This window comes from Pungitius pungitius, chromosome 6 (assembly GCF_949316345.1).
Source record: "Pungitius pungitius chromosome 6, fPunPun2.1, whole genome shotgun sequence".
In the NCBI taxonomy this organism is placed as follows: Eukaryota; Metazoa; Chordata; class Actinopteri; order Perciformes; family Gasterosteidae; genus Pungitius; species Pungitius pungitius.
In genome coordinates this window covers 7,827,868-7,850,199 of record NC_084905.1, presented here as the reverse complement: position 1 = coordinate 7,850,199, position 22,332 = coordinate 7,827,868, and the positions used below count along the sequence as shown (strand labels likewise).

Sequence of the window (22,332 nt, the reverse complement as noted above, 5' to 3'; positions counted from 1 at the left end):
TGTTTAAATTCTCTAATGCTAAGGAAAGGAGCTTCAATGCGTCCTTACTTACCTCCTTTAGCATAGGAACCACTGAACCTTCCTTTGCAAAAGGAAAGGAGATTATTTCGTCCCACAATTCATTGCGGCAGCAATATTTCAATAAAGACATATATAACTTGGCCGTTCCCACGAGAAATAACGATCACGACCAAAAACACAAATCATGTGAGTATCCGTTAGCATAAGTAAGCATTAACGTACAGCTCAGCAGGAACGTGCGCTCTGATTGGCCAGTGGACCAGCAGGACTTCTGCCCATCAGAATGCGAGCTAGTAGATCTTAGTATTTAGTAAAAGATCACGATGACCTGTGTCTGTAAACAGTGAGCCTCCTTCCTGTAGGCGGACTTATCCCCATATTATGGAGATCAGTCCAATGAGGGTGGTGTCACCCGCAAACTTTAGGAGCTTGGCGGACTGGTGACTGGAGGTGCAGCTGTTGGTGTACAGATAGAAGAGCAGAGGGGAAAGAACGCAGCCTTGGGGGGAACCGGTGCAGAAACATGTTTCCCCAGCTTCACGTGCTGCTTCCTGTCGGACAGGAAGTCAGTGATCAACTTGCAGGTGGAGTCGGGCACGTGCAGCTGGGAGAGTTTGTCCTGCAGCAGAGACGGGATGATGGTGTTGAAGGCAGAGCTGACGTCCACAAACAGGATCCTGGCGTAGGTTCCTGGGGAGTCCAGATGCTGGAGGATGAAGTGGAGGGCCATGTTGACAGCATCGTCTACAGACCTGTTGGCTCTGTAGGCGAACTGCAGGGGGTCCAGGAGGTGGTCGGTGAGGGTCTTCAGGTGGGACAGGACTAGCCCTTCAAAGGAGTTCATGACTACAGAGGTCAGGGCGATGGACCTGTAGTCATTCAGTCCTGTGATCCTGGGCTTCTTGGGAACAGGGATGATGGTGGAGGCTTTGAAGCAGGCTGGAATGTGGCATGGTCATGTTGACCTCTGTGACTCTCTGAAAGCAGCCATTGCAAAACTATTTATTGAGGATCCAGAATGCTGCTGGTGTGGTTTTAATGAGGTTACCTCCCGCTTTAAGCAGCCAACACTGGCTCTCTGTCTCATTTAGAATTCATATGAACATCCTGCAATTTTGAAGGTGCTAAATACCCTCGCCCCCTTTTGTATCACAAACTTACTATAATTAAATGATGTTTCACAAACGTTAACAGCATCCACAGCTGGTCCTTCAGTCGCCACAAAAACATGTGGGGGACGCTGGATGAGGCCACGCTGCCTCAGAGACGTGCAACACTCTGCTTTTCATCTCAGACTTGCTGACTCAGTGGAAGGTTTGAAATAGCAACTCAAAACATATTGTTTTATTTTGTACAAAAATAGCAACAATATGTTTCAAACTCTTTTAGAGGTCAAAATTACTTTTTGATTACTTCTGACCACATGAACAACAGTTTTCTTTTTATCTTGCTCTAAACAAACCAAGCTTCTATCTTATTTGGTCTGGCGCTGGTCTGAGGGAGGACACTGAGCCCTTTAATTAGTTTGATTTATTAATAAAAAATAAAATATAAATAAATGACGCCGTATTTTGTACAAAAATTAGTGTCTTTCTTTGCCACTGCACAAAGACAAAACCTCATATGAGCACTATAGACATAGTTCTTCGCTATAACTACTATTAGTACAGGTCATGGGGAAGATTTGTATGCACCAAAATGTAAGCTTTTTAAGTTTTGGTTAATAAATAACTAATGTTTATTGTGTGTAATAGATAATAGTTGAACAATTTTTCAGTCATTTTATTTATATCAAATCCAAATGCTTACACTTTTCTGTGACCTTATAATCATGGTCATTGTGAACATTGTGATCAAGAGTTCATATGTATGCATATATAAGGAGATATTGACTAATTTGCATGTTTTATTTTTTTAAACAAAAAGTATTTCTCTTAATTTGAAGTAGAATCTGGTAGAAATATATGAGGATATATATCAAAAAGAAAAACCTTAATTAACTAACAAGAGCAAACTCACAAGAACCAGTCACATTTATTGACAACAAAGCATGACAAAACAAACCCATTCAGATTATTTACACCAAAGGGGATGATATTAGCGATATAACAACCTAAACAACACAATAGACAAATGAACACGCTGCTGCAGATGTAAGTTCACTGTTTACAGACACAGGTCATCCTGATCTTTTACTAAATACTAAGATCTACTAGCTCACATTCTGATCCACTGGCCAATCAGAGCGCTAAAATCTGATTGGTTGAAGTCTATGACAATCATCAATATGGTCCCCATAGACTAATGTGTAAAGTCCCCGTAGAGGACATGGGGCCTCTTACCTAGAGACACAGGGGCTAAATCTGATTGGATCAAAAGTGTCTGTAAAACAAGCTGCACTGGAAGCAACAGAGTAAGACAGGAGCTGTGCAATATAATGTATTTATACATCATATAAATATAATATAAAATAGCCATGCTTTTCCATTCAGTTTAGGCCAGCAGAGAAGAATTGGCTGGGACCATTGGCCCACCACTGGATTTAGATATCTGACCTGTCCTCTGGGAAGGACAAAATGAAATATAAGTTGGACAGACTGGACACTAGAGACTCAGTATCCCCTCTCCAGGTACAAATTGCAATGCAATAGGGCGATGGTGGCGCGTGGAGTAGTGTGGTGCGCTGGGATCCGCAAGGTTGGTGGCTCGAATCTCGGCTGCTCCATATGCCATGTTGAAGTGTCCCTGAGCAAGACGCCCAACCACTAACTGCTCCCCAGGCAAAAAGTAATGCATGAGTTATAATGCAATGTAAGCCACTTTGAATAAAAGCGTCTGCTAAATGACAGCTTCCATTGGGTTCAGATCCAGGCTCAACCTGGGTGCAAAAAAAGCCAAGCCAGCCTCGGTTCAGATTAACCGCAGCAGGCCTCAAGCATGCAGAAGCCATTCAGGAGGGCTCCAATGTCTGAGTCTGATTAGTGTGACGTTGGCTCCCAGTACAAACTCTAACAAAGTATAGCATTAAATGTACATAATGTGCACTGAAACCATACAGAGTGTCAAGGTATGGGGGTGTACAGGTGTGGGTTGGTCTGGCTCGGGACAAAGGCACTGGACACCAGGGTGGCGAGGTTCAAAATGTGTTTATTTCTCATTCTCAGTACAACGCGCCGGCGTCCCGCTCGCTCGCCCGCCTCACTGTGTTTTAAATAGGGGCGAGAGGACACACGTTAATTATCGCCAGCTGGTTGCCAAGCGTTCCCACCTGGCACTGTTCCCTGAGCCACTCCCCCTCTCTCCCCCCTGCAGCCAAGCCGAAACCACGCCCGCCACCACAGGGGGGCAGACCCAAAGCCAGAGACAGGGGGGGTATTCCAGAAAGTGTTGTTTCTATTTATGGTTCATGCTCGCCTCATGCTCAGTAGAGGTGACGTGTACGACCGATTGTAGTGGTTGCCATGGTAACTCGTATGATGGCTCCATTCATGCTGCCTTCACCGCACGCGCTCATCTCTGAGTCAACCTACTCCGGGTTGATTGAACCAACTCTAAACAGCTGTTCCGAAACCCCAAACTCAGAATTTCCCATCTCAGGCTAAATCAACTCGGAGTTCAGGGATAGACTCAGAGTTTGTTGAACCTCCTTTCTGGAATACTCCCCAGGAGGTACAGGGGAAATTGCCAGGAAAACAGCTCCGGAGACAGTTGGGAAGGGCAGAGAAATCCAGGCAGAAAGATGGATGACTGCAAGGAAACAAATACAGTGTCAGCAGAAAAGCAGCCAAACAAACAAACAGTAAAACCTATTTTGCTGAAAGCACTCTTGAACAGCGCAGCCAAGCGTAGCCACTACCACGTAAGTTGAAACAACAATCTGGTGACAAATGGATGAAGAACCGGAGTAGAAATACTGTAGGGTGATTTCTTGATTGAAGGCAGCTTGGTTACCTGAGTAGGTGAGGTGACTTCGGATCAAGTCGTCTGACTAAGCTTCAGACTAGAGCCCCGCCCTTCCCACAGCATATCGTGTCAAACTACGATCACCACACCTTAAATCATTTGGAAGTGTTTGTATTTAAAACAGCGGAACATTTATTAACAGTGTTGACTTTTAAGCTGTCAGTTGGGTAACTTTAAAACATTTAATGGTATTTATAAAATATAGTTTATGGTGCCATGCATGACCAATACAACATTGGCCATACGTTCTGAACTTGAGAGAGGTGAAAATCCACTGGAGTTTACATACTGAGGGCCTCAAATCAATTAAGAATCAAACATTGTCTGCTGATATAATTTGTCAGTAGGTCACATTCCATGAAAGAAATCGTTTGACTCGCTCTGACTGGAAAGCTAGACGTCCTCTGCTGGCTCTGACCCTCACAGCCATGAGTGATGGTTTGTAAAAGGCCTTTTATTCCTCCTCTCACTTCAATTCAAATTTGTTTTTTCTAATTTGGAGTCATTAGGGGATGCTTTCTTTGTGCTCAGAGCGCCTCTGTGGTCCAATTAAACTTAATTTTCCGTTCTGTTTTGGCTGGAAGCAAACCGCGTTGTCCACAATTCATCCTGGAGTTTTAATCTAGGCCAACACAGGAAATGATTTATAGCACACAGATGCACCGACATAAACTCAACAAAACATGTCCACTTAAGACCTAAAGAAACAGCTCCACATTGTTAAACTTAAGGAGGGAAACAGATTAAATTGAACTCAAACCAGTCTCATAAACCGGTAAGCAACATGAGCAGAAGGGGATGTACATGACATTGGTCGACTCCTTAAGTTGTAGACAATTACACAAGGTCAAGTAATTAAATAGCAACGCTCGTGGTAATTTAGAAAGTAGTTTGTGACACAGACAGATGTGTTTAAAATAACAAACAAAAGGGTAGAAAAACTTTTACAAAGGCATTTTGCTCAAACATGTTTTATTAGCAGTCATAATTCTTACTGTAATACACGTATGACAGTGCACAGCACATCCGTGTGGCTCTGTATCTGGAGTGGATTAACGTCTCAGGACAAGACGGAGACGGAGTAGAGAGAGAATACACACAGAGCCACATTAGGAATTCAAGAGCATGTCCTCTGTCATTAAATGGACACCACGTCTGGTGTCTTTTATTGACTCCTCTGACTGATGATAAGCAGATATTTTCCAACACATACGTTGATACATCCGCCTGGAAACTTTGTCCGTCTCTTGTTCTCAAACAAACCTGTCCTGTGAGGACTGCTTCACAGGTCAGTCCTCTTAGGTTCAACAGACAGGACACTTATTTAATGTCAGTCAAGTGATATTATTATTTTTTTGTAAGAATGACCTATATCCTTCCTTTCCCACAGTTGTATTCTTATAACCATGATAGTAGGCGTTTAAAAACTTGACATGAAGAAACATTCAATTCAACCCAAATAATGATGTTTCACTAACCTTAATGGATGAATTAAAACCTGATTTTTCTTCTTCTGAGCCAACATGCTGTGTTAAAACAGCTCTCCTTAGAGCCAACTCTCCACTCAGCCACACAGCAAAGATGAAAAAGCTTCAGGTTGGTTTAATGATGCTTTTAGAATCTTGCTTAAGCTCCCAAGATGGACACGTGTAAGTCATATCTTTGCGACTTGTGATGCGCCCGTCAGCCGTTCGCGCCGATCGTCAGTGGCCCGCGTTCGGTCAAAGTCGGCAGTTTCTGGCCCGAACCTGAAATGAGTTTGACACCTCTGGTCTATGACAAGTAAGAGCAATTTGATTCAAGCTTTCACCAGATCAGTCCTTTTAGCTGATCCATTGCCTTCTAGGCTTTGCTTTGCTTCTTTTTTTCTCTCGAGTTATTACGAAACTCGATTCCTTAAGGGACCGCACATGTTATATATTTTTTCCCCCTACTTCCCTCCACCAGGATCTTCTAAATAAATTAGTAATGGACCTAAAAGTCTTTTCCTTATGATTAAAGCTGTGGAAGCCTCGTCACTCTTCTGCTAGAGAGCAGCACTGTAACTAGTTGATTTATAATTAAACTAAGGGAAAAAAGAGGAGAATAGATGAAACATAACTGAGGGACGGAGGAAGAGAAACCTGGGCGATTGATATGTGAGGAGAGGCTAAGCAGTAGGGCAGAGGGGCAAAGGGAGAGACAGATCCAGCTCTCACATTGGATTCTTCCTTTAAACCACTAAATTGAAATGTTTCGTAAAAGCCCCAAATGTAGTTGAAATATGCCGCCATCACACTGAAGGCTGTGGTAATTATGTTTTATAAAGCCGTGCGGATTATCACAGCTATCACAGCCTCGAGCAACGCCACAGCAGGCAGACACAGCAGGCCATAGAATTAGACTGGTGATGTATGAGGACGGTATGCGTGTGTGTTGTCGTACTCCAAAGATAATTTTTTGCTCAACCGTTGGCGGGACAGTCCCATTCCAGAACACTGTATTAAATAAGCTGATTATATGATGACAGGGAGATGTGATGACTGTGGACAGACCATGTTTTCCTAATGTTGGTTGAAATAGAAGGACAGGCAAAATGATTTGATCTTAACGGCATCAAGTACAGTCCGACCCTTATAGACATTGGAATTGACAAAATAAGCATTGTTGGCAAATACAGCATCTATTAGATACATTTATATAATTGAGATCATTATTTTTTAATTAAAACATTGAAATATGTATTGTAAATACAAACCAATCAGATTCACAGCCCTTACTAGTTGGTGCTGCTAAAGTGCCGAGTCATCAACAAAGAAGTAAATAGAAAAGAAGAGGCATAAGAAGAATAAACAAGCGGGCGGGGCTTCAGGGCTTTTCATGTCCAACATGTCGGTCTTGGTACTTTTCGACTTCTCAAAATGTAGTTACTTTTGAATGGTATTATTAACATAGTATCAATCTACACAGAGAATGTTGCATTCGTCAATTCACATACATAGAGCACATCATAGTCAGCAGAAGATTCTTTTCCCATCTAGGACACCCTCAAGATCAAAGTGTCAATCAAGGACCCACAACATCACATTATCAATTCTAGATATCCACATAAAGTGCTGGGCAACCTTCTGCTTTTTAGAGTGTGAACTTCTTGAAACAAGGTGAAGCATTTCAAGCATCACAGAAATAGCTAAACTATCAGCACGGTGTTAGAAGATGCAGATATGTGTTAGGAAGTATTACACTCGTAACTTGTTCAGCTTTCTCACAAGGAATAAATCTCCAGATGGCCAATAAGCTGAATTATAATCGTAAGAGCGTCGCAAACTCTGGTCGGCCAACAGATAAGTGTTAATGTGGTGATAGTCGATAGTCTTTTATTTCTTAAATCGTTACGAAATGTTTGCTCGCCAGTTTGCTAAAAATGTGCATTTCTTTTGGAAGGACGAATTCTGTTGGAAAGACGAATGCATTGTGGTCTAACTGATCCTTGGAGAGGCGTATTTCACTGAACTTGTTGTTCCAATGATAGTAGCTCAATTTGGCCCAATTTTCTCAGCTCTGACCACAGAGCGGTCTGACCTCTCACATTCTACTTAGCTCTCAAAAAAGGAAGCTATTCAACGTGAGGTTAAAGAACTGGTACATTTATCTATAAAGTAAAAATCTGAATAATTAGTTTCATTCAAGCATTAAATCATTGATCCATTTTTTTTGCCACTATCTTTTCACTACCCCAAAAGTCCTGATGATGAAATTCTGCCTTTTACCACGTATTCCCTTCACCTAAAGTCTACACCCATATTTCCTCTGGCTATGCGGTGGATCTACTGCCTTTTTATTCATATGATGCCATGCAGGAATTCCCTGATTTCCTCTCCAGCAGAAATCGTTAGAGGCTTGTTAATGCTGAACCACAGCGGTTCAGCACTGGACAGCTCCCCCGAGAGTGTCCGCTGCTGCTGCTGCTGCATACTAAATACCTGTGGAGGACAGCTGATGAAATGCTTACGTGGGAGCGTAGTGGTTGCCATGGTTTCTTTGGCTTTAGCCCTTTGCATTTGTCCAGCTCTGCTTTCCTCTCAGCAAACCCAATTGGAATAGTGAATTGCTGGGGTATCTTTTTATTTTTAGTCATTGGCCTTGAATTCCAGGAAACATTCTGCTCGACAAAACAACATTCCCTGTGTGAAAATGACTCATGTATTGGGCTATTTATCCTTTACTCACACTGTCTGGGCATTTCTGTGTGTTTCTCTGAAAAATGATTCTTGCCCAGTGAGATGCCGGGGTGTAGGTTTGGGGACGAGGGGTGAATACAGAGCCACTGTTTGGCCTGAAATGAACGATACACCTTTAGAAAGCCTTGCATTGTCTGAGATGTGTTTTCTTGTGTTACAAGCCATCCAGGTTTAAAAAGTAGGAATGTCCTAATGCCGAGTTCCATCAAGTGCTTTATTTTATCTCGCAAGCCGAAGGCTTTTTCCAGAGCATCCAGAAAAAAGCCCCAGATCGGGGGGGGGGGGGGGGGGGGATTGGTGTTTTGTCCTCGCACACTGACCTCCCAACTGTTGTCGACAGGTCGACCTTTAGGCTGCAAGTGAGCCCGGTTAGGCTGCTCGAAAACCTGTTGAGTCTGTCGGGCATCTACAACCATTGAGAGAAACGTTAAAGACATGTTAAGACAAGCATGTCTCGGGGAATGGTAAATGTCACTTACTTAGTCACTTTGTGTTTTCAGGATACGAGCGTAGTCTTGAGATCGGACCTTAGAAAGATTGTGAAAAACACTTTACGACTCCCGATTATAAAACCGCAAGTGTGAGATTTCAATTTGTTTCTGTGTTTATTTTGTCTTTCATAATAGATCTCTGCAAGTTGCTCGGTCAGTCCAGTGTCATCCCACAATAGAATGACACGCCGACAAAAATATGATCTTTTTCCTTTTTGGTGAGGGACACACAAGATGTGTACACTGGATTTGAATCTACTCTGACACACAATATGTGCCCTGGTAACTAAGAAACATCTGTTAGTTAAACAGTCATCAGGTGCACAATGGCCTTCACAAGCCTCAGGCCGATCAAGGTGCCTTGGTATTGGTACATGGTATTGTAATATTATATTTGCACCAGAGTGATTGATCTCACGATAGCACACTGCATGTCTAAAGCCTAGTTTATGCTTCTGTGTGTTCAGAGAAACTTAAGGACACGCACACACAGGAGCCCCTTGCTGCCTTTTCACCCCTCTTGTGTGCTTGCGTGTGTCGACCCATTTTTATAGACTTGCGTCAAAAGCTACGCGAGCTCACGCAGCCCGCAAGGCTGTGATTGGTCTACTAACTACACTACAACTACTTTCAGGAGTCTCACATTTTCGGTTTCATAGCATAATTAAGCCATTATTAAACTGAAGATTTTTGAAGAGAGAATGAATCAGTTTGAAGAGTTTTTGTCGGAAAAAAATATGTAAATATGACTGCTGATACAACCCGTCATTGACGGACTATAAGGACGCGCGGATGGCCTCCAGTGCATGGGCACAGATCTCCACAAACGTCGGTTTGCCGGTCGAGGGGTGAACAAAGGAGGAAAATACGGGACAAATATGCGAACAAAAGTAGCGATGAAAAAAATGCATTGAAAAGCAGCAGTGGCGATGCACGGGGCAAAAAAAGTCTCTGATAAATAAATAAACAAACCAATCTCTAGGTCGTCTTCAACAAAAAAAACGTTACTCCACCTCTTGTTCTGGAGGTGAATCGCTTTGCAGCACGGACAAGCCTTTTTGAACCATAAATTGAAACAAGTCCGTCGACACAAGACGCAGATGCAGAAGCATGCACCATGCACCATGCACCAGACTTAATTCGTGTCATTCTGCAGGCGAGCACAACTCAGTACATTTTTTTAAATTCCTTATTATTAAATGTACAGATATCCACAGAAAATGCTGAGCAGCATTTGTACTGACGTATATTTGACGTATTGTCTTTCGTATATTGATACATTCCATAATATCTTTATGGAATAGTAGGCTGCTCCGTTTAATATGTTTGGCTCCCTATTCATGGGGGGTGTTGAATTATTGCCGTAGTGGCTTTATAGAAAGAGAGCACTCTCTGCATTGGGCCCTGTGGTCCTCTAGCTTTGTCTTAAACTAGGGCAATACAACTTTGTCTTATCTTATGATGACCTCAAACAGAATAATATTTAGTGTAAAGTTGATTGTACAAATGTCAATGATGGTATTAAATTATGGCATGACCCACCGTTGATACAGTCTCGTAAGAATATTTTGTTAAATAAAAGCAAAAAACCCAATTGGAAATGTTTGGATCACACATGTGTGAAACATCCCTATGCATTTATAATCCTATATTACAAACAAATATAATACTATGTTATTAATAGTATTATCTTTACCTGACACCAACATAAAAACCAAATGAATAGAGAGCTTTTACCTATTAAGAACTACACATTGCATTGATGAGTTTTTAGGGGCTTTAAGTGTTTCTATACCTACACTGTGTAGTCTTTACAGCTTTTAATGATCTTGAAATTTTAGTTAATTGCGTTGAGTTGTTATGTCTGTGCCATAGCAAATGATTCATGTCCTTTTAATCCTCATCAGAGCGCTCAGTTAGCACCAAGAACGTGGCTCACTCCGTCAAATGATCCGCAACAGTAAATATTGTGTTTCTAGTCGGATTTGGCACACCAGCAGGTTCAAATCGTCATCTTGCCACTATGGAGTGTATTTTGGAGGGAAACAGTTCATCTCCACTTGGAGAAAGTAACAGACAGAGTTAGTGTCGCTTCAGAGAAGGAAAAGATGGAATCACACAGCTGCACTGCAGAGGTTTTCTGTCCTCATCCGTTGTCTCCCTCTGCCTCTCTCTTGGTTTGCCTTAACACACTGTTACACTAAAGGAATAGATTGTGTGTGTGTGTGTGTGTGTGTGTGTGTGTGTGTGTGTGTGTGTGTGTGTGTGTGTGTGGTTTCTTTCATTGTTCTTCAACATAGTGAGGACCTTAACAAGAACTAAACAGGCTTTTAACCAGAAAGGGAGGATGGTTTTGGAATATGAGGACATTTGAGCTAATCTTCAACTCTACAAAGGCCTGTCTGAGAATTCAGGTCTAAATTAAGGCAAAGGTTGGGATTATTTCCTTGGGATACTTAAGACCAGTGCAAAAGGCTAAAGAGTGTGTCGTGCCAGTGAGTATATTGTCTGGATCATGCACAAGAGCCGATATCAGGCGCAGTGCATTGACTATCTGCATCTCTTTTTCCCCAGATGCTGCAACATTGCGAACAAGGAATCCATAAACGTCTGCGGTTAGAAGCCTGCAGGCTGCTGTACGAGTGACATGATGATGAAGCTTTATTCAGTGATAATGAGCACTGGGCGAAGGTAGATTAGAACATTGTCATTTCATGACCATGCAGTTGTTTGAAGGAAATGGTTTCAACTGGTCCGTTTAACCAGTTCAACTTCTCAATATTGTTTTCTTTTAGTTATTAACTGTGCCATTGAATTTGATAATTGCGAACTCTGGCTTGTACGGGTCTTGAGACATCTCTACAAAGATAGAAGTACAAGTGTGTGTTTGTGGCAGAGGAAATTCATCTGTTCTTTGACCAAATATAAAAGAGGAAAGATTTGTTTTCAAACATTTCCCCTCCTCCCAACTCACCCATCTTATTTTGTAATTCAAAAGTGTTTCTTTTTGTTAATACAGGCATATTTTCCTGTTTCCCATTGAGAGGGATAAACTAGATGAAGACATATTAGTAAAAGGCTTTCTGGCAAATAGAGAAGCAGGTGCTCCCTCCAGTTGAAGGCTGTTAATAAATCTGTCACCAGATCAAACTCTTATGAAGTCAGAGCTCTAGCAGCGTCGAGCTCAACAGATGAGTACACATTCTTTAACTGTTACAAATTAGGCCAGCGACCCTCCATCATTAACACCTCTCTAACCTCATTAAACTCAAAGTGTGTGTCCTTCATCTGTGTGTAAACACACCACAAGAAACTTGTTAGTTTTCAATTTTTCTCATATGATCTTTCATTATAGGGCAATATAATTCCTTTTATTGTTTTTTTTCTGGAAGCATATGAGAACACATTCTTCTTTTGTACCTCGGCCGTGGTTCAAAGCGATCTGAGCTGCAAGAAGGTGGAGATTAAATCACTGCAGACCACTGACTCAGTAAAAGGTCCCCACACAAAACTACACCCTACAGTGAAACATATTCCGTATATTATCTAATACATACAATATTTAAGAATATGGATTTACAAGGGAGCATGTTGGTGTCAGTTCATGAAGCAAAGAACAGCTGACGGCCAATCAGGCCTTCGGACGTCTCCAGGGTTTCATAAAGCACACAGCGTTCCACGGTGTGAATCATTCTTACAGAGCACGGCACACACTGAAGACGAAAGGATGGATTACATGAAGCTTTGACCACATTGAACATTAAGGCAGAGAGTCAAGTGTGGACGCCTTTCCCTCCATTGAGCTCTTCATCTGAGCCAACAGCCTTTGCCCAGTTGTGTAGAAAGCAAAGAGGCAGCCGTTACTGGATTCGGGCGCTTCTATAGCCCCATTTTGTTCCCAGTGGTGTTTTCTTTATTCGTTGGGAAAATACCAAACTTTAACTGTGATAATTGTTGTGGTTGTTGCATCGGCCTAAAAAATGCAACTAATATAAAGAATAAGAACTATGAGAAGGATTTAACCGAACCGATACCATCCAGACTCTTATTTCATTGACTGCCCTTCCATGACTCTTCTGTGCCGTAGAGTCATGCAAGACCATTTATCCAACAATCAACGTAACTTCACTTACTCCTCTGCTGGGTTTTCTCTCCGTCCGGACCTCCTTCGGCTCTGCTTATGTCACCTAGAATTTCAACTTTATCAGTCATCCCCCGTGAATCCTTCAGCTGAGTGTAAGATCCATCTGAAACTGGAGATACTATAACATTAAATATACATTTAACCTATGGTCGAGTTTAGGCTGACATTTATTGTGTGGACTTGATTTGAGTAAAACAAAATTAAAATTTGTATTCTCTCTTATAGTACATCCCGTTAACAAGGCTTTTCCCTTTGGCGTAACCATAACAACAAACCACCACAAGGATTGACATATTTTTGATGGACAACAACTGAAGTTAGCATTGAGTTATTGCTTGTTATGAAAGGTAATCATTTACAAATTGAGGTTTGACTTTTCTTAGTATTGTCAGAAGTGAGCAGCTAATGCTAAGCTGTGAAGAAACTACACTACGTTTGTACGAGCAGGTCAACACATACACACACACACACACACGCACGCACACAACTCACAGCTCAACTGCTGACAGACCTAAAACCATAGAACCAAACTTCAAAATCAGTTCAGGCACCGAAACTTTGAGACAAGGGAACCCTGTAACCCACTCTGTAAATGGTGCCTCCTTCTTCCTGCGGCCAGCAGCCATGGAAATAGCAGCCAATGGAGGCTTGTCATGCCGACGCATGCGTGTGTCACTTCATGGCTGTGGAGAACCTTTTGACTCTTAGCGCCGGTGTCCCACACGTGCACGTCAAAGACTATTTAGTACTTAAACACGCTGTCAGCATGTCCTCCTTAATGTTGAATGTGAAGCGGTCCCACACGTCAGGCCCCACTCCTCCTCCCTCCCACATATAAACATTTGCTGGTCTCTTTAGTAGATTGAGCTTCATGAATGTTTAATGTATCTGAAACCGAACACAGCAATCAATTCAACCCTAACACCTGACACGCACGCACACACACACACACACAAACCAGGGATGCACAGGTGCAATCCAACACCCCCTGGTTTCTCCTTCAATCCTCTCTCTCTTTTTCTCTCAATAAATAGCATGTGATAGCTGAAGATGTTGGAAGCAGTTAGTTGGCCCCCAGGGGGCCTTTTCCTTCATTTAATGACAGGTTGGCTTTCAGAAGGCGTAAATACATCAGTGGTGAGAGAGAGAGAGAGAGAGAGAGAGAGAGAGGTGGAGGGGAGGCGGCAGAAACAAAAGCATGAAAGGATTTCTGAAGGACAGGTGCAGAACGTACACATGGATCAAGAATCAGTAGCTGCTGGTGATGCCTCGCGTCATGTTCATTTACAGCTTCTACTTGTACTGACAACAAAACCCATGAAGTTCTCTTTTCACCTTGCAGGTGCGTCTGGGTCGAGGTGGAATCTTTGCGGCTCAATAGGCTGAGAATCCGGCTTTCTGCTGAGACCTCGCGCAGATGTTTGTGTTATGCAGCAGCATCTCAGAAGTCAATTTTGTAAATCTGTTCCTCGCAATCATGTGTGTGAGGGTGTTTCTCCGTGTCTGTCCATGGCTTATCTTTCATTCTGCTGCAGCCAACTGCGTAATAGTTTGGGTGGACCATTTGCGGTTTCACCTTTCATTGCTCATGTTATACTGCCATTGACTAGCGGCTGACTCGCTAACCCCCTGCTAGTGATAATCACGACTCTCTGACCCGCTGAACTGTGCACACTGGGCGGAAAACAGTTACTTTTAGCTTTTTGGACAAAGTGTTGGGTCCTTATAGTCCCCCAATGACGGGTTGTGTAAGTGGTTATATTTACGGATTTCTTTCAACAAAAGCTCTTCAATCTGATCCATTAGGGGGGTTAAACTGTTAAATTAAACTAATTGCGTTTTCCTTGTAGCATTTTAAGTGTACTTATAATGGCTCTTATGTATAACAAGTTGTAAATCGGCTTATTTGATGAAATTGAACTTTGTTGTTTCTTGTTCTTCTGGGTTTGTTTCCTTATAGTTGAAATGCACTTATTGGAAGTTGCTTTGGATAAAAGTGTCAGCTAAAGGAGGTGTAATGTAATGTGATTAGGTGCCAGACTTTTTATTTACTTAGTGTAGGTTGGTCATACTCTGTTAGCTTCAAACTAATGATGGAGCTTTGATTTATATTTCCATCCCCCCACTTCCTTCCACTTGTCAAGACCAGATGTGTTGTGTTTGCTGCCCCAGGCTTTTTACATGCTAGACGGATTAAATAATCCCTACAGCACCTTCCGAGTCTTCCACCAGTCGGCTTTGAGGAGGCGCTCAGAGACAACAAGCAGCATTTTGATCATTTTGCTGAGATCCTACTGAGCTAATGCTGCAGTGATGTATCAAACGTTTCAAAGCTTTAAGCATGACCAATGAAGTGAGATGGTTGTCCAAGTAGTCACCTCTTTGTGTGTGAAAGAAATGCTTCAGAGAGGTCTTTGTTGGCATGAAACCTCTATCCACCTGTAAGCTTCTCTTTTGGAGGTTTTTTTTTTCTTCTCCTCTCTTCACCACCATCTCTCCAGCTCTCATGCTTCGGAGGCACAGTGCGTAGGAGGCTGCTGTGGTGTTGCAGTTACTTCTCTTGTCCTGGCAGGCAAACATTGATGGTTCTTGCATGGGGGAGGGGGATCGACTCAGATCAGGGCGGAAAAGGGAGTGGGTGTGTTTAAATAAAGGGGCAGTGATCCAAAGCCAGTTCTTATAGTAGTCATCGATGCAAGAACTGGGGATCTACTGATTACAGTACAATGTAACCAGGGGCCGACAAATAGTCTATAACATGACAAAGAATGTCCTTCTGCCTGGTTTAACTATGGAACATTTTTTGTGTGTCCAGTCATTGTCAAAATCTCGCAGAAACTGGTTGTAATGGTGCATCCAGCTTGAGTAAAAAAATACAGGGAATATTAATAATTTGGTTTGTTAAATGTCAACAAAAAGAAATAATGTGGCTGTTCATCATCTGTCAAAAGAAACAGTGAACAACACTGGTTTCACTTTTTCATTGAAGGCGCTTTGGAGGTTCCACTAATGCTACACTTTCCATTAATCAGCAACGAGAACCAGCTCGCCACGATGCCGATGGTGAGGATTATGTAATAATTCAGCAGTTGGCCTCACTGACCACGTAAACAAAGACGTCCTTTTACGTCTCCTGTTGTTATTCCTGCTTTAAAAGGATTTATATCAGGGCTGCTTTAGAATTGATACATTTTATTTTACAGGCATACAATATGAAGGGTGCAGTGAATGAAGTAATTTGACTCCATCCTGAATTAGCATTGCTGACAACTAGGGATGCCAGAAAGGGCCTAATCCTCCCTGGTACCACTGCTGGTACTGATGGAGGAGGAGCATGACTCTGGTGCTAAGTGCAGGTGAAAGCGCTCAAGGACGGTCGCTTCTGACTGGAGCTACAATGACCAGTAAGAACGTTTGAAAGCAACAATGCGATTGGCTCAAGTAAACTATGTGGAATCTGGTTGGTTAATTTAAAGGGAACACCCACAATCAGTTGATAGAGGTAGAGACTAGTCTGAAGTATCTCCATATTTAGATGATGCACATGCTGCTTGTTAGGACTTGTTAGGGCAGCTTAACACCATCTTTCAGAGCGCCATTATAAAAGAAAGTGATATGTGTTTTTTATCTGATCTTTTTTATCAAAACTTCTCTTCTGTTTGTTTCCTTAATTTAGACTTGTTATGTCTTATCATATGTTTATGATGCTTTATTTATTTATTGTTTTGTTTTCTCTAACTCTATCGATTTGCCTCAACTACACACTCTTCTGTCTAACTCCATGTTTTATCATTTATTATTTCTCATGGTTTATTCAGTAGAGTACAGTTTTTGTATTTCAATGCTCCAGGATGTTTTCAGGCGGAACGGGCTCATTTCAAGGTTTATAACGAAGAAATCAATACGTCTCTTTTTTATTAATTCCTTACTTTTAAACATATTATTCAAGCATAACGTGTTCATTTTACAACAGCTTTCTGTTGACTCCACAGACGCTCAGACCTCCGACTGTAATGAGAACTATCTTCACTGTATCTGCTTGGCAGCATCTGTATTTGAGCTCTTCCTCATGCTTGCTAATACTTTGGTTGTTACTCGTTTAAGTTCAGACACTCTGTTTTAGACCTCTGCCTCACTTGTCCTTCCATTTTTCCTGTTGATATGTTTTTAAAATAAGTGCAGTAATTCTCTTCACACTGTTTTTGTATGTACTGGCAGCGGTGGGTTTTTAAGGAAGAAAAGCTTGTCAGTAATAGGTCTTTTGATTTGCTCCAGCCGAGCTCAAGAAAGCTGCAGTGTCCTCCGTTCATGCTGTAATCTATGCAGAAAAGGCAACTTTGTTGCTGCGAGCAAAGAGGATTTCTTTTATTACCAAGCAAAGTCACTTTTTTTAACACTGGCTGCTCTACAAGAGTTTATGTTGGGAGATAACGTGCAGAGAACACTCAGTGAAATACTTTCATAGGTTGGATTCAAACTGATTGTGAATGTGTCTGCTGTATAATTGTATCTGAAATAGTCATTTTTAAGACTATTCTCTTAAAAAACAGAACCCTACAGACTGTTTCCTGTTAGCCAAAAGCAAAGTTGAAAGAAGATAAAGTGAGTCGCTGGAATGAGTCCACTGGATCTCTTCCAAAGTTATCAGACCAAATCAGATCAGATCACAATTTGATATTGAAACGAGAAACTTTAAAAATGTATTCCTCCTAACTGATATTTAAAAAAAAGTACTTTCCTAGTATTATGTATTCAGAATACCTTCTGTATTGCCACGACGGACACCAACCTTTTTATATATATATATACATATATAGACTTAATAATTATAAATTATAATTAAAAAAAAATATTAGAAGAACAATCAATAACAGACAGATTCATTAGTTGGCGCCAGTGTTACATCATGGTCTTTTATTGTTTCCACTGTGAAATTGCTTGTGCAAACAAAGAGACCCTTTAACGTCCTACAATCGGTGTAATACATTATTTTTTGGGCTGGTTCATGAACCAGCCATTCTCAACTGGACCCCCACTTTTTATTGAACAGTCTTTTCTTTCTCTCTTCTTTATTTTTTGGTTTCATGACCAGTTTCTCTTGTGTCTGTCCTCCCGGTTTTCCTCCACCTGCTCTGTGCTGCCACATCCTTCACCAGCACTGTGCAGCTCTATCAACAGCCTCCACCTGTCACGAGTGCTCACGCGTTATTTGTTGCTTAGTAACAAACGTACGGTGGCCGAGACGGTTAAACACCGTCTTCTCAAGATGTGGTGTGTGAACTGGTTGAAGTGCGCGTGTCTCGGAACGCCGGCTACCGTCACCAGAAAACCGAGCAGCCATGAACATCTCTGCTGGCCGACCAGCCGTTAAACGGGTCTTCATCTCCACGCACATCGGTCTCTGGAGTTGTGTTATGGTTTGTCTCCGACCCCAAGTGCACGACACCAGACAGACAGAGCTTAAGTTCATCCGGAATTACGTTTATTTCACAATATCAAATACGTGGAAGGTTTCGAGGAACAAACAAAAAGAAAACTGCCTCCTTAATTGGCAGGGGGAAAAAATAAAGAAAGCAACTCAAATGTCCCTTAATACGTGGGCGCTCATAGTTCAATCAAAAAACGAAGGTAGGACGAGCTAACGAGCCGCAGCTGCGTGATGAGCAGAGCGGCTTCAGGTGTGATCCGGTGCGCGCCCGGCTCGTCCCGCCGCCTAACTCTCTGGCTGGCCGAGTCCTAACAAGTTCCGCGGCTTTAGCCTGCTCACAGTTAGCTAAACTGAGACAGCTGAGCTAAACCAAGGAGAAACAAAATAGTCGTCGCAGTATCTGCGACAAGAACCACCGCTGCCCCACAGTGACCGAGCTGTCCGGGTCCGTGGATGATGTCATAATGACACTACCGCTGTACAGGCTTCGTACGTCTTTTAGATGCATACAAATAAAAAAAATAAAAAAGCTATTGGGACTTCGTCATCACCAACATTCCCGTCTTGTTAACGAAAGTTAGCATAGATTTAGTCATATTTTTTATTTTTAAAGATCCGTTTTTGTCTCGTCTCAGTCTCGTCTAAGTCATGGGAAAAAGGTTGTTAACGAATATTTTTCGTGAAAAAAATGTACACTGGTTGGTGCCCTAGACGAACATATAGTGGGACAACAGGAATCCTAATGAAGTGAATTGTGCTTTTCCACTTGACTGGTAAGGCCAATCTTTTTGAGGACTAAATGTCCCGCTGTGTTTACCAGCCTGTCTCTCACAGCGTGTGAGCTGCTGAGCAGGTAATGTGCAGTGGCCTTATCACTGAAAACTGACCTGCTAAGGAGTTTTCTGCAAAGAAGCTGCAGAGTTGACAGCCTTTCTCTCTTTGGGTTTTCAATATAAGTGACACAATTTTAGCTAATGCTTTTGTAAACTGTTTAAATTATACAAGAAATGGTGAGAGCCTTTTCTTCGAATTCATTCACTTCTAAGCTTGGAAAGTGTTACAGGGGGCTGCATGCATCACATCTAGAAAATACAGTTTCAAAACTACTGGCCATCAGACCATCTACATGTGATAGGACAGTACTTGCGTCCAGCTTTGAGAGTATAAGAAGTGGTTTGTGGACTGCCGTTTGATTTTGTTGTGGAATACAAAAGGTCGCCATGTTGGAATGAAGTCAACATCATTTTCCAAATCTACATCATGCTGTATTGATGAAGACTTGATCCCATAGATTAAGACCATGAACTCATGTTTACTGAGGTGATAAACCCGAGTAGTGTCATTTTCTCATAGCCTTTCACGCAATCTGATTTGTTTTTTAGAATAAATATGCAAAGGTATTTTGGTGATGAATTAATTCCAGGAGGACAGATGGACAAACAGCACCTCAAACGGATCTTTCCATGAATACCTTTGTAACCAGACACACAGAGTGTTGTAGCACGCACACACAGTCGGGCCAGGAGGAGGTCTCTCGGGTAAACAGATGTTCAGTGTGATGTGATTTGCGCTGTTGCATCAAAAGTGGGCCACACTATCCTGTTTCTGCTGCCGGGGCTCCCACAGCAGCCAGTCAGTTTAGACCATTCCTACATACATCCCAACTGTGAGAGAGAACCTCATTAGTTCACTAAACAGTTGTGTATGCCTTGAACCAGACATGCACTTCACTGAGTGTTCAAGCCCAGTTCGAAAGAGCGAGAGAGAGTGTGTTTTCATGTATCAAGTTAGCCGTAATGTAACAGCTGTCCATCTGGCATATAGGATGGATGTGTGCGACAATGCCTCAAGAACTGTGAGAAACCCCAGCGAGGTTCCTGTGTCTTGTCTGTCCGCCAAAAGATGTTCACCCCAGATGTTTGCAACAACCCCTTCTCTGTCACACTTCCAGACGCACCAATGCCATTCGATTTAAAGTCTTTCAAGTTTTTCCTCTATTTAAAACAGACTGAGGATTAACCTGTTGCAAACGAAAACACAATGTTGAATGTTATAAAGTCAGCCTCATCATCAGAAACCAAGGCACGTCTGATGAAAATAAAACATGATATCAAAGACATGCCATTAGGAAGTATTCTCATATTCGTACTTCTACTTGGTATTGGTGCTCATCCCCAGTCTGAATAACAGCATTCTCACCCTGCCATTACTACTGTGTGCAATTATAGAAGCATCACAGGCTACCCGACCCAAAACGGACGAATCCTGAATAATATTATAAATCTTCTCAATATGGCTGAATATTTAACCCTATGCCAAGCTAATGACATGTGACAGGCTACTAATACTAGTTAAAGGAATATATTATCTGGTACTTTGATATAATCATATGTAACATAAAACATTTAATTCACTGTTCACATAACCTTTGGTGACACGCTTGATCCTTTGCCCTAACCAACGGAAGGCCATTAAGCCTTTGCTTAGTCCCGCCCCTCAAACAACGGTGATTGAAGACTTGCTGCGTTTTCCTTCTTCAACTGTGTTTTACACTTCTCCATCTTTACTTTTTCGACCTGTTTCCACTGCTGAATCAGTTTGACTTCCTCAATATCCCATTCAAACGAATTTTGAAGATGCTTTTTGCTCTTCTCTACAAACCCAATTTTTGGGAGTTTTCCTAAAATGTGTGGCATTTAAGAATGGGAAGATGAATCCGTACTCTACGCCCTTTTAATATTTGTCTTGTGTTATGTTTCAGACACATTGAGAACTGGACCGGTCTGCAGACCTTGAGGGAGGTGGACATGGAGCTCTACACCGGCTTACAGAGGCTGTAAGTAGCAATACACTTTGCATGCAGTGTTTAATGCATATCCCAGATAAGGTGCCTTGCTGGCTGGGAATATTTCCCGACTAATATTGTTATAGTTAGCATCTGCTGTCTTCGAAATGAAAATGTAGAAATACTGGTAGCAAAGTGGATTTCCTATACACAACAACCAGGTGTTATGGTGAGCTGTTATTATAACAAGCAATATTGGAATATTCTATCATTTGTTGTTTCTTTTTTAGGTAATTAACTTTAACAACGGGAAGCATACAATAATACAAAAATGGACATTGTGTACAATATGGAAGCATCTAGTGATGACATTGCAGATTACTCCTTCGCTCAGTGGGCCGTACAGACTTCCAATTAAAAACGCCGATGTGAGGCTTTGAAGTAATGACTAAAACATAGTAATATTACCAAGTGTACTCATAAAGGTCAATGACTACTTAGTTTGGCTCTTTTTTGTGAACAATTAACAAGCCAGCTGTCCACTAATGACATATAAACTTCCATAATATGTAATTGCTACACTGGAATTAACTAACTAACTATTGTGATATGTAAAGCTAGCTAGTTAACTAGTAGAGCCAGAGTGTACTAGGTCGATGGCTATTTTGCTAATCCCACAATGCATCAATGCTACACATGGTTGCAGAAAACAGTGGGTCAGTTACCTGGTTACCTCGATAACCAGCAACACTAAACAAAGATCACTATTAAGCTTAGAAGCTAAGAGCCTTTAACGAAGGTCCGTCTGCACATGTTAAAATATTGTTACTATTGGCTGTCCCTCCTTCTGAAATGAGTGTACTTTGAAGTAACTTTAGGTGTACCATGCCATACAAACTACTGCAACCAGAGAGCAACCATGGCTGTACACCATTCAATTTCATTGTATTCCTTCAGTTCAACAATGATGCCTAATTTTCAATCAGCAAATTCAATAATATCATCAATCAATATCATTCATCAGCGTCTTTTTAACCAGAAGGGATGATTATAATAAGCGCAGGTAAAGATCCTTCAGAGCGATTCTGCTGCTGTAGGGAGAGATAAACGAGGTTCTAGTAGCTTACTACTGTGATGACATGGTGAAACAAATGGAAATCAGTCGATGGAGTTGCATTTTGGTGCAAATATGAAAAATTATTTTTATTTTCCATTAATATGTAAACATTGCAAGCGACATGGTGGTCATGATCGACGTAGACTGTACCCAGTGGGGCTTT

At 41.8% G+C, this 22,332-nt stretch overlaps 1 protein-coding gene across 1 annotated transcript in view; it reads left to right on the top strand.

Moving 5' to 3' along the window:
• The window catches only part of ntrk3a (neurotrophic tyrosine kinase, receptor, type 3a), a 134,444-nt gene that overhangs the window by 7,543 nt on the left and 104,569 nt on the right, over positions 1 to 22,332 (top strand). Inside the window, exon 2 of the mRNA XM_037451076.2 lies at positions 21,029 to 21,103. Within this exon, the coding sequence (XP_037306973.1) occupies positions 21,029 to 21,103 (75 nt within the window). The remainder of the gene's footprint in view (positions 1 to 21,028; positions 21,104 to 22,332) is intronic.